Source organism: Esox lucius, chromosome 8 (assembly GCF_011004845.1).
Source record: "Esox lucius isolate fEsoLuc1 chromosome 8, fEsoLuc1.pri, whole genome shotgun sequence".
NCBI lineage: Eukaryota > Metazoa > Chordata > Actinopteri > Esociformes > Esocidae > Esox > Esox lucius.
This window is the reverse complement of record NC_047576.1, coordinates 978,756-992,454: the sequence shown is the minus strand read 5'-3', so window position 1 is coordinate 992,454 and position 13,699 is coordinate 978,756. Positions and strand designations below refer to the sequence as shown.

Sequence of the window (13,699 nt, the reverse complement as noted above, 5' to 3'; positions counted from 1 at the left end):
TTGTCTGTTGGAGCATTATCAGAGTTGTGACTTTCTTTTATAATTTCTGTTATTCAGATAATCTCTTGTTTTTATTTAAATTATCTCATGTGTTTTATTTAGGTTATCTCATCTGTTTTTATTTAGATTATTTGGTATGAGGGTTATATATAAATATATATATATATATGTGTGTTTTTATTTAGGATGTCTCATGTTTTGTTTTAAGGGTTATCTCTTATGTGTTGTTATGAATGTTATCACCTATGGGTTATTTTGAAGGTCATCACTTTTTGTTGTCTCATGTTTTTATGGAGGTTATATCATATCTCACTGAATATCGGTTATATCATATTACTGAATATTCTATAAGGGTCATAAGAAATAGCTCCTATATTCACCTATAAAGTGAAGATAGGAGTTAAGATGGATATGTTCATGATTTGCTCAGAAATAAATAATGTTAATTGAGATACAATATATGCTAATGGGATGATAACTTTCAGTAATGGAAAAACACTGCCATCCCCATCTGAATAGTAAGAGGATTTGCCTTTTGAGAGTATGAGTTTGCTTGATACATTTCCATGGACCGAGTCAATGCATTGTGAAATTCTAATGTGAACTGTCTAATGTGCAAACATTTAGAAATGTGATTTGCAAATGATTTATTCTTAATAAAAAAGCTCTAACTATTAAACCAAAAAAGTTACATCCTTATCGTTGATTCAATTAAGGAAGTATCTTCTTCTGATTAAATTATCAATCTTTCCCAAAAAGGAACGCAAAATCACGCATGAAAAAAGGTGTCGTTTTGACAAACTGTTTTTACGCTTGGGCGATCAAGTCAAACAGATATTTGAACAAGAAAATGTTTTTATTGATTGAAGTTGTTCTATGCCACGCATTAATAAAAGCCTTCTAAAAATACCAGATCTGCAGAATACCATAGAGTTTGAGCAGAACTATTCATCACAACTCACTATTCTGTAAAATTACTAACTGTTCTGTAAAATTACTATTTCAATATCCTGAGAGGTTTTGTTTCAAAACATTTGTTATGAAACTTGAGATATACAGGAAGAAACCAAATGTGAAGTTTGTATGTTTTTTATATAACAAATGTAATATAGTATAATAAATATTATATAAATACAATACAAACAGCCTATCATTTCCTCAATGCAACACTTCCCTACACGTATATGCCTTATCCAATATCAAATACTTGAAAACAATTGGTCCAAATTGAAGACCCCACTAACACTGGTTTATTATACGCACTTGTATGATATCCTACAGGCCTATAAAACGATAGTGAAAATGTGACTGGGAGGCGCGGCCAAATCAGACAGGAAAATATCAATTACGTTCCGCCCTCAAGAAAGAAAAACCTCCTGGTTCGCATGTAGCATTCGTCTCTGGTTGATGTATACCATAACTTACTAATAGATCTAACTCTGAGTTGAAGGAGACAAAGGAAATTATTTTTCACACCTGTTTAATGGCTCTTAAAATGGATATTGAACGTTGACAACAGTCTCCACGTTGATCTTCATTTGTTTTGCGCCGTACTATACCAATAATCACTGAGGACATGCACTGGAAAGGTGAACAGAAACTAAATCAAGACCGTTGCAATGACATTGATCAGAAAGAAAACGGGTCCGTGTTGATGTCTAAAGATGGGGTAAGTAAGCTATTCCTTTCAAACCTAGGTGTCCTTTAAAAAATCGTGTTTTCCTCGAAATAAGACACTCAGGTCAGCCTGCAAAATAAAAAGCCTCCCTATAGAGTTATTATAAAAGAGAGCAGAAAGTGGTAAAAGGGTTTGAAATGAAATTGCTGGAAATTACATAAGCAATTACACCTGTCAATATTATACCACCCGTCCTATATATCAGTAAGTTTAGTGTTTTTACTTCCTAAATATTCTGCAATTAAGACTCAAGTAGTTAATGAGACCTCTTCACCTTTGAGGTTTTCCCGGGCAAACGTTTGTGTCAAACTTAGGCTTTTAATTGGTGTTATTAAATAAATCAATTCCCTTTCCCAGGCGACCTCGCGATGGTTTTGATTGACATGCGAAATTGATATGTTGGGAGTCAACCATTGTGCTTTGCAGTTCAGAACCCAGAAATGCAAATCTCAAGAGCATAATGCACATTGGATAACTATTACCTCAAGTGTCGCCTGTTTTAATGACTATCCTTCCCTTTTTAAATGTCATTTTGATAATCACGGGGGTTGTCATGGTGAAAGGTGAAGAGGATGATAGCCATAGGATATCTTTGGGAGGTTTTAAAGCTGCTGAGCCACAGACTAAAAACTCCTACTGCCAGTTTATCGTGATGTGTGAAGATTGCGAAGTCGACGCTGAGGTTATCCGCAGGTGCAGAGAGGACAGGAGAGACATTCTAATGGTAACATGTCATAATTTAAATACTGAATAATTTTATTTAAAAGAAACTACCTTAATCACACATATAGTTTGACTTATATATGTCTGTGTGTGTGTGTGTGTATAAAAAATAATTATGTTGTTTAGGCTAAACACGATTGTTTTAAATTAGAAGCAGTGGGTTGTTTTTTTTCATCCGCATGCAACTGTGAGCAACTTTCAAACAGACATTTTGATTTTGATGGAATGGATAATGGAAAACATTACGTCTAATTCATGGTTAGCTATCGTAGAAACCTATGCTAGCGCAAACATTTCCGTTCTGCGCGTGCACAAAGTATGAATCGGATTCCTCTGAACGTGCGTCCTAACTCGCCATGTGGTTCTATTCAGGGAACACCCGTGGATGTTTTGGATGACGATTCATGCTCCCTCGGCTCAACGTCCCCTTCGCTGCAAGCGATGGTATCTGGACCTTTGCTGGGTAGAACTGTTTGTGCAAATTGCAGTGAGGAGATTGTGGACAAATACTTGCTAAAGGTAAAATGTGTGGTCTCATCTTGTGACAACATTTCACATTTTTTTAGGGTGCTATTTTCATGCTTCTTGTGATTTTTTATTTTACATAACATAATGTAGGCTGCAACAATATATTTTTTTTGCATTTGCCTGCTAGTGAAGTGTCATTCTATTCTTATGTTATTTTATGATCGTGTTTTTTCATAGGTTAACGACTTGTGCTGGCATGTGCGTTGTCTCTGCTGTAGCGTGTGCCAAACGTCGCTTGGCAGTCATACCAGCTGTTACATCAAAGAAAAAGAGGTCTTCTGTAAATTGGACTACTTTAGGTATTTCACATTGTTTTGGAATCCTTTGTGCATAGGCTACCATATCTAAATAGAAATGTTTACATTTTTGGAGTGTGGTTTTATGAAGCCGTGCCAAATGGTTCTCAGCTGGTTTTGCTTCGAGACCCACACTGAGCTGTGTAGTTTCAAATGTGATCCAGAATTCGCATCCAAATTATTTTGAGCTTTAAGTTTGTTAAATTGCTTTAAGTATGTCTAGTAATTCTATTATAATACTGAACAACGTTCCGAGATGTTTCCAATATTTCTACAGTGCTCATGACGGATGACGAATGCAAACAGGCCCAATTTTTTGCTCAGGGATTTTTGAAAATTGGGACAATCCTTGTCCTATTAAAACGTACAGTAGGAAATAAATATTAATTAATAACCATGAATTGATCTTAAATTTACATTTTGGGAAATAACATTAACATCTAGAACAATAACATTTTAAACTCCAAAAATAGGTGTTAAATATATGGAAATAGTTATCATTAATTGAAAAAATCTTAAAACAATATTTTTTATTGAACGGTCTTAAAACAATATTTCACTAAAAACTGTGCTTCCTGAATATTGTTTCAAAATTGATTTGCCTAAAATCCTTAATCAGAAATTAGCAATGTCACCTATAAGGACCTCTGCTTCATAACCTCATTATGTAGTTTAATTAGAACATCCTATGACTGTTAAGTTCATTAATGTTGTTGAATTTAAACAAACAATGTTCAAATTACTATGGTCAAAACCATTAAATATTAACTCCATCTTCCTGAAACATTATTGGCTACACAATCAATTTTAGTTTTACTATGTTTCTTTTGACTTGGGTTTTGAAGTAATAAATTAACTGAGGCAAAAAAAATTCTACCTTGTACACCACTTAAATATAGAGAGATAACATTTAGGGAAACTCCATATAAGATCAACCAAGTAACATTTTCTAAATTCATAATTTTAAAAGTTTAAATGATGAGCGTATCTTCTCCATAAGTGTCAAGTCTTAAGTCATTATTATGAAAAACATATTTATATTACTATTGTGCACCATATGTTTAAAGTATCTAAGAGTTTAGTTATGTCTTGTGGAGTTGTCATTAATCCACTGGCAATTTATGAATAATTTATTTAACATTTTTATACGATGTCTATCGAAATATTAATCTGAAATACTTAAAATATTGAAATATATAAGGGATTTGCCCGATGTTTTCTCGGAGCTTTAGTGTGATTGAATAAAACGAGATTTCAGTTTATGAAATTATAGCCAGACTGAAGTATTATTTTCATAAATAAAGCATTCAAAAACGAATTTGTGTTGCAACTCAACGGTTGGGAAAAACAACTACATGTGCAAATAATTCAGGATTTAGCCCAAAGTATAAACCAATAAATAAACAGATTATTAATCGTATTTTTATTAGTTTGTTATCCTGATCATAACTTGTTTATAACACCTTCACTATCAATGGTTGCCTCTGTGTGGGACGGTAATTCCTTTCCGGGCGCCGTAAGTTTTACCAGACTTCTAAAACCTGTGTTTACTGCAGAAGATATGGAACATGGTGCGCGTGCTGCTGCCGAAATATCCATGCTACGGACTGGGTCCGTCGGGCTAAGGGAAACGTCTACCATCTTGCGTGTTTCGCCTGTTTCTCCTGTAAAAGGCAGCTGTCCACCGGTGAAGAGTTTGCCCTGGTAGAGGAGAAGGTGCTGTGTCGGGTCCATTACGACTGTATGCTGGACAATTTGAAACGCGCGGTTGAGAAAGGTGAGCATTCTCCAGCGCAGGCTAAATATGTTAAACTTCTACTGGAATAGGAACTGTAATGATAGATTCGATATAATCGAATCACACATCATAATAGGTATAATTGTGCATCCATAAATAATGTATACTTATGAAATATTATATAGATCTGTGCTAACCACTATGGTCAATGGGAATAGTAAGATAGATGTTCAAAGTATTTTCTTAAATGTATGCTTCGTGCTGGTGATGTCTGGGGAACTACTGACCCATTGCACGAGATACTCCTCATTGTACAACTCTGTTGTGTTATGTAGGAAACTCTTGATAACGCCCCAGAACAACAGAATAATTGTCTTAGATTAAATAAATGCATTTGATTAATATTTTCTAAGCGATCATGATGCAGTATTTATAACTTTTCTATACTGATAATGAATAAAATCAAAAAATCCTTGTGCAGGAAAATTAGATGACATATATTTATATACACACAGTCCCAGGAAAAAGTATTTACCTAATGAACATTTTTTGTGTTCATATTTTGATACTGACAAGGTTTGTTAAATTCAGTTGATTTCGGTGACATTGCACAATCTTTTTTATACTTCTTCAATTGATTGATGAACAACGTTATCACAGTGTCAGAGACACCGATCTGAGGAAATCAAGGAGAGGCAGAGTGAATGGTCTTTGTCAAATACAGGAGAATGTTCTCAACTGACCCGTGTTCAAGCCTGGATGCTCATGGTTGGGGAGACGCTTGTGTATGTTGTATAATATTCTAGCTGCATGACCCAGATGCACCTCAGATGCCAGTTTTTCCATGTTGTCCAATAGTCTTTCACTTTACATGTTCATAAAACGTCCTTCCAGGAGATTCAAGGTGTTTTTTGGCAAACTTGAGTTTAATTTGTGAGCAGATTGTGTCTCGTTATATCTGTCAAAAACCAAACACTATTTGTCATTGAAATTCAACACTACTGTTGTTTGCTCCTTGGGGTTTAAGGCCGGGTGTCTCTGTAAAGCACTTTGTGACAACTGCTGATGTAAAAAGGGCTTTATAAATACATTTGATTGATCATTGTTGGCCCTGTGTGTGCTGAGAAGCCTGACGGTGGTAATGGTTGTTTAGAGGATGCTGTAGTCCCTCAGGACGTGGAAGACCTGGCATTGTTGAAGGAACCACAAACTCTGCTCTGTATCAGGGAATTTCGAAAGGAGAGTGTCAGGTCATCTGTCAGTAAGATGAAACTGAATTATATCATGGTCAAGACATTGATCTCAATATACAAGCAAGTCTACATCAGAATAGCTAAAAAGACAACAAAACATCAGAAAAAACATGACGCTTTGGAAGACCTAGTCAATGTCCTTTTCTAAACCCAGTTGAGAATTGGTGACAGGAGAACAGTTCATGTTCAATAAGTCACACTAAACTAAAGCAACTGCTCTAAAATGTATAGACAGAGAGCTACAGATGACAGGACTGACCATCTATGATAGGTAGGATTTCTATACAATTACTTTGTTTACAAATATTTGAGTAAAACAAGCTGATATTTGGGGTTATGTTCCAGTACAACAGATTAAATTAATCTCAGTAGGGCCTTAAGCCTAGGCATAAGTGATATCCTTTAATAATCCATGGATTACATTAATGTAGCCAGTCCTGATTTCCCCTTAAAGGCTTGGTTATAAACTCATTAGAGCAGTGATGTCATTTCAGGAAGTGGTGTGAACATAGAAGGGGCCATGCCGACAGAACAGGAAGTCAATCAGCCCAAACCGTCAAAGAGAGCACGCACCAGCTTCACTGCTGACCAATTACAGGTAAGCATCAGTGCCTTCCACTAAACTTACCTGCAGGATTTAATTAGTGGATTCTTTTAAGGCAGTCTGAGGTGATCCAGTCTGAGGTGATCCAGTCTGAGGTGATCCCATCTGAGGTGACCCAGGCTGAGGTGACCAAGTTTTGAGGTGAACCAGGCTGAGGTGAACCAGGCTGAGGTGACCCAGTTTTGAGGTGAACCAGGCTGAGGTGATCCAGTTTTGAGGTGAACCAGGCTGAGGTGATCCAGTTTTGAGGTGAACCAGGCTGAGGTGACCCAGTTTTGAGGTGAACCAGGCTGAGGTGATCCAGTTTTGAGGTGAACCAGGCTGAGGTGATCCAGTTTTGAGGTGAACCAGGCTGAGGTGATCCAGTTTTGAGGTGAACCAGGCTGAGGTGACCCAGGCTGAGGTGAACCAGGCTTCTCAAACTAGGAACTTCCTTTGACATCACCCATGAATGGACTACAGTATGTGCACAATTCACATGTAAAATGATTAGTCACAGTTCATAGACTCCAAACCGTAAAAAAAAGGAGAGAATTGGCTCTCATTGATTCATTTTGGTAATGTGCAAGTTAACAATCTTTAGGTTACCATAACCTACCTTAAGATGAACTGTAGTTGCTCAGGATAATAGAATCTGCTCAACTGCAAAAATGTTAAAAGTACAAATCCTGTCTGTGCAGACCTCAACAAGCCTTTGTGAGACATTTCCCAGCCAGGGTTAACTCAAGTCATGGGGATGATGTCATGTGATTGATCTGTGATTGACCTCTGTCTCCCACAGGTGATGCAGGCTCAGTTTGCCCAAGACAACAACCCTGATGCCCAAACCCTGCAGAAGCTGGCAGAGCAGACAGGCCTCAGTAGGAGGGTCATTCAAGTGAGTAGATTAATATACACAGTACATATTATATATATATATATATATATACAGCTCTGGAAAAAATTAAGAGACCACTGCATAATTCTCAGTTTCTCTGGTTTTATAGGTATGTGTTTCAGTAAAATCAAAAATCTGTGAACTACTGACAACATTATTCCCAAATTCCAATAAAAATATTATCATTTAGAGTATTTATTTGTAGAAAATATGACCTGGTAAAAAAAATATGCACTGTTTTCAGACTTCAAATAATGCAAATAAAACAAATTCATATACATTTTTCAAAAACAAAATACTAATGTTTTAACTTAGGAAGAGTTCAGAAATCTATATTTAACCCTGATAGTTAATCACAGCTTTCATGTGTCTTGGCATGCTCTCCAGCAGTCTGTAACATTGCTGTTGGGTGACTTTATGCCACGAACATTTAAGTAGCTCGGCTTTGTTTGATGGCTTGTGACTATCCATCTTCCTCTTGATCCAATTCCAGAGGTTTTCAATGGGGTTCAGGTCTGGAGATTGGGCTGGCCATGACAGGGTCTTGATCTGGTGGTCCTCCATCCACACGTTGATTGACCTGGCTGTGTGGCATGGAGCATTGTCCTGCTGGAAAAAAACTTTTCTCAGAGTTGAGGAACATTGTCAGAACAGAAGGAAGCAGGTGTCCTTCTAGGAGAACCTTTTACTTGGCTTGATTCATGTGTCCTTCACAAAGACAAATCTGCCGATTCCAGCCTTGCTGAAGCATCCCCAGACCATCACCGATCCTCCACCAATCATCACCGATCCTTTCACAGTGGGTGTGAGACACTGTGGCTTGTAGGCCTCATCAGGTCTAACCATTAGACAACCAGGTGTTGGGCAAAGCTGAATATTTGACTTGTCAGAGAAGATGACCTTACTCCATTCCTCTATGGTCCAATCCTTATGATCTTTTGTAAACTTCTGCCTGGCTCTTCTTTGCTTGTCATTGATGAAGGGCATTTTTCTAGCTTTGCACGACTTCAGCCCTGCCCCTAGGAGCCTGTTTCGAACCGTCCTCTCCGTGCACTTCACCACAGCTGCTGTTTGCCATTCTTCATGTAGGTCACTTGATGTCATCCTACGGTTGTTGAGTGACATTCAAATGAGTTGATGGTCACCTCGGCCAGTGGACAGTTGTTTTCGCCCTCTGCCTGTCTGTAGCTTTGTTGTCCCAAATAACGAGTTCAAACAGGTGCAGTTAATACAGGTAATGAGTGGAGAACAGGAGGGCTTCTTAAAGAAACACTAACAGGTCTGTGAGAGCCAGAATTCTTACTAGTTGGTAGGTAATCAAATACTTATGTCATGCAATAAAATGCAAATTAATTATTAAAAAATCATACAATGTGATTTACCTATGATAAAAATTACAGACCTCTACATGCTTTGTAAGTAGGAAAACCTGCAAAATCGGCAGTGTATCAAATACTTGTTCTCCCCACTGTATACATATTTTTTTCACGTGACAACACAGAAGAAATTACACTTTGCTACAATGTAATGTAGTGAATGTACAGCTTGTATAACAGTGTAAATGTGCTGTCCCCTAAAAATAACTCAACACACAGCCATTAATGTCTAGACCACTGGCAATAAAAGTGAATACACCCCTAAGTGAAAATGTCCAAATTGGGCCCAATTAGCCATTTTCCCTCCCTGGTGTCATGTGACTCGTTAGTGTTACAAGGTCGTTAGTGTTACAATGGGGAGCAGGTGTGTTAAATTTGGTGTCATCTCTCTCACACTCCCTCATACTGGTCACTGGAAGTTCAACATGGCACCTCATGGCAAAGAATTCTCTGAGGACCTGAAAAAAAGATTTTGGCTCTACATAAAGATGGCCTAGGCTATGAGAAGATTGCCAAGACCCTGAAACTGAGCTGCAGCACGGTGGCCAAGACCATACAGCGGTTTAACAGGACAGGTTCTACTCAGAACAAGCCTCACCATGGTCGACCAAAGAAGTTGAGTGCACATGCTCAGCATCATATCCTGAGGTTGTCTTTGGGAAATAGACGTATGAGTGCTGCCAGCATTGCTGCAGAGGTGGAAGGGGTGGGGGGTCAGCCTGTCAGTGCTCAGACCATACTCATTCAATCAAATTTATTTCAATCAAATATATTTATAAAGCCTGTTTTACAACAGCAGTTGTCACAAAGTGCTTTACAGAGACATCCGGCCTTAAACCCCAAGGAGCAAACAACAGTAGTGTTGGATTTCAGTGGCTAGGAAAAACTCCCTAAGAAGGCTGAATTTTAGGAAGAAACCTAGAGAGGACCCAGGCTCAGAGGGGTGACCAGTCCTCTTCTTGCTGTGCCGGGTGAGATATTAAGAGTCCAATTAGAATAATACATTTCTCTGGGCTAAATCCAGAGTCTATTTGATTCTAGACTAGGTCAAAAGTATGACCAGGTGGACAAGGACAGGGACAGCAACGGGCCCCCCAAACCAGATACTCCGCAGGTGTGGACCAGGACCTCATCTCCTCCTAAAATTTTAAACTGGAGGAGACTGAGAAAAGTTAGAAAGTGCATTCCTCATATCCCCCAGCACAATAATATAGCAGCGTAACACCATGGAACTGAGACGGGGGGGTCCGGCGACACTGTGACCAACAGGTAAGAAATCAATCCACCCACATTGCCAGGCATCAACCAAAGGGACACCCACCAACCGCAACCCCCCTGAAAGAGGGCCGAGTATTGCCAGCAGAGTACAGCCCAATTGCACAAGTGCGCAACAGAGAGACAACAACAAGCCAGTGACTTTTCCCCCGAAAGGCATTGGAGGGAGGGCATCCCAGTGGCGACGAGAGCCCACCTGGCAAAACAGCAAGGATGGACAGTATCAAGCCTACTGGTCACCTTCACGCCCCCGGGCCAGGCTACACCTAATTATAAACCGTGCTGTAGAGATGAGTTTTTTGTACTCACTTTTGTTGCCAGTGGTTTAGACATTAATTTGTTCACGGTTCACATAATGTGTTATTTTGAGGGGACAGCAAATTTACACTGTTATACAAGCTGTACACTCACTACTTTACATTGTAGCAAAGTGTCATTTCTTCAGTGTTGTCACATGAAAAGATATACTCAAATATTTATAAAAATGTGAGGGGTGTATTCACTTTTGTGAGATACTGTACATCAGAAAGTAAGTTAGAAAGTAACTGAATTTCGATTTTTCATTTTGTAATCTTTTTGGGGGTAAGATGTGTTGGACAAACAATTCAACTCCAGCTCAACTGTAGCACTCAGGTCCATCAGTTTATCAAAGCATGTTGTGGGGTTCCTGCTTTTTACACACATTGATTAAAAGGCTGTGACTCTTTTTAAAATATCCCCCACTGACACTTGTGATTCTGAAAAGAAAGCATGGCAGTACGGGGGGTTTGCCCTGGTAGTACCATTTTTTTTTTTTACAGTCCTCAAGAAAAGCATTGATTCTGTAAATACTGCAATGCAGGTTTGATCATATTTAGCCTTAAATGTTTTTCTGTTTCTTGAAACCATGGCTCCTCCTGTGTCTGGTTCAGGTCTGGTTCCAGAATTGCAGAGCGCGCCATAAGAAACATGTGAGCCCCAACCACTCCACAGCTAGCCACGCCTCCCTACAGACCGGTGGCCACGCCCAGCCAACCCCGGGGCCAGAGGAGCTGCAGTACACCTCCTACGCCACTCCGGAGGGGTCAATGCTGTCCGCACTGCACTCCTACATCGACGGTAAGACAGAAGGGACTGTTAGAGTTCACTACTTAAGGGCCCTTGTGAGCAGGGCCGGTTCCAGGCATAAGCAACATAAGCAGTCACTTAGGGCCCATGACCTCTAGGAGCTGCTACCGGGAGGGCCCCAAATAAAATGTTCTACGCACAAGGATGCAATGTCCTTACTGTCAATTACAGTTTTAGGGACCGTATTCTCACCAACAGTTCTACCAAATGCTATTTTAACATCTAACAAAAGACTGTGAGGTACGATGACTAACACGCAACAGATTGGGTCACATTAGTTTTGATTGGGGCCCTCTCCCATAGCAGTCCGGGGCCCTCATAGCGGTTGGGGCCCTTAAGAGGTTAGAACTGGCCCTGGACCGACTGTTTCTTGTAAATTTTTTGCTGACAGTCTTCAATGCATTGAAGTGTCTCATGGTTGTTTTCTCTCTCCACAGTTCACTCTCCTCAGTCCATGATGTTCCCGCCCCTGTTGCCCCCCCCACACATGACCTCTCTGCCTGTGAGCCACGCCTAATTAACACACACACACACACCTCTGTCTGTGAGCCACGCCTAATTAACACACACACACCTCTGTCTGTGAGCCACGCCTAATTAACACACACACCTCTGCCTGTGAGCCACGCCTAATTAACACACACCCACAACCTCTCTGCCTGTGAGCCACGCCTAATTAACACACACACCCCTGCCTGTGAGCCACGCCTAATTAACACACACACACCTCTGCCCGTGAGCCACACCTAATTAACACACACCTCTGCCTGTGAGCCACGCCTAATTAACACACACACACCTCTGCCCGTGAGCCACGCCTAATTAACACACACACACCTCTGCCTGTGAGCCACGCCTAATTAACACACACACACCTCTGCCTGTGAGCCACGCCTAATTAACACACACCCACAACCTCTCTGCCTGTGAGCCACGCCTAATTAACACACACCTCTGCCTGTGAGCCACGCCTAATTAACACACACCACCTAGCTTTCTAAGTTTATTGCCCTGATGAAACTTAACTCATAATGCCAATTCTAACCCCAATTTTAACTTTCCCCCTAAACCAAACACTAAAGCCAAAAAAAAAAACAGTTTTAAAATGGGTACAGAGAACCTTTCCCTGTTAGTTGCTTTATCTGATTTAACCATAGTTTGGGGGGGGGGGTTGTGCCTGTTTATATAGTAAAACCTGTTTACATGTTACACAATCACACATACATTTAATCTCACTAAGGTCCATATCTGAAGCCTACAATGAAACATTTATGTAGTGGATTTGTGTGTTTATTTGTCCCACACACACTCAAGGTTTACAGTCAATGGACAATGCATTTGGATCAAAAGTTTTTGTTGTGGAGAAACTGCTAAATCGCTGTGTATAATTTCTTCATGCCGATCAACTGCATAAAGAATAGGAACATTATGGAATCTATGTGGGCAGTACCAGATCAGAGACAGTGTTGTGACGTCTCTGCCACAACAGAGATTATTGATCCTCAAACTCAGGTCCAAAACTATGTTAATTAGGATGGGAAAGAGAATATTATAGAGGTGCAGCAATCCCTCTGCATCTCAGAGGGAGCAATAAGAGTTAACTGTCTTACTGAATGAGTAGTCAATGGTTTTATTTCCCTTTATAGAGAAATCAACTGCTACCAATGTCTCCTTCACTGCTCAGCCTTATAACAATAAGACATGGAAAATGGAAATAAGGCAAATATATAGAAATACAATCACAAGTTACATTGAAAATGTGATTTATAAGAATTTAAAATGTGCATTTATTAGAATGCAACCTACCTGGGCAGACGTTTGAATCGTGATATATTTAAGCAACATGGCTGGAGCAATTGTAGTATATGACCAATATATCACAAACCCCTGATATATCACAAACCCCCAAAATGCCATTTTGCACTCATAAACCGGTTACCAAGGCAATTATCGCATTGAATTTGATGTCATACCTGTGGTATATGGTCTCATTTATCCTTTGCTAGCAGCCAATCAGCATTCAGGATTCAAACTATCAAAATAATTTGTTCCCTCTGAGCCAGACAGTTAACTCCAACTGATATCAGATTGTTGTTGTAAATTATAGTGTTCCCAGTCAACTTACCAGGAAAAATAAATTAATATAGACATACAATCATTTCTAGATCAGTCAGTAGAAAGTTGACAGCAGATCCTCTCTATAACATCCCAGTATTTTATGTGTGTACAGATCAGTGAACCGAT

At 39.4% G+C, this 13,699-nt stretch overlaps 1 protein-coding gene across 2 annotated transcripts; it reads left to right on the top strand.

Moving 5' to 3' along the window:
* Nucleotides 1–1,404: 1,404 nt before the first annotated feature.
* Nucleotides 1,405–12,042, top strand: LOC105028132 (LIM/homeobox protein Lhx8). Of its 2 annotated transcripts, none has more exons than XM_029121775.2 (8): nucleotides 1,405–1,669; nucleotides 2,774–2,920; nucleotides 3,107–3,228; nucleotides 4,899–5,002; nucleotides 6,711–6,814; nucleotides 7,602–7,697; nucleotides 11,260–11,446; nucleotides 11,893–12,042. In XM_029121775.2, the coding sequence occupies exons 1-8, from the start codon at nucleotides 1,577–1,579 to the stop codon at nucleotides 11,970–11,972; spliced, it is 933 nt and encodes a 310-aa protein (XP_028977608.1). In that variant the 5' UTR covers nucleotides 1,405–1,576; the 3' UTR covers nucleotides 11,973–12,042. The 2 variants fall into 2 exon arrangements, with proteins under 2 accessions (XP_028977608.1, XP_019904499.1); XM_020048940.3 differs by lacking the exon at nucleotides 1,405–1,669 and adding an exon at nucleotides 2,333–2,402 and having other exon boundaries at nucleotides 4,782–5,002.
* The last annotated feature ends 1,657 nt before the right edge of the window (nucleotides 12,043–13,699 follow it).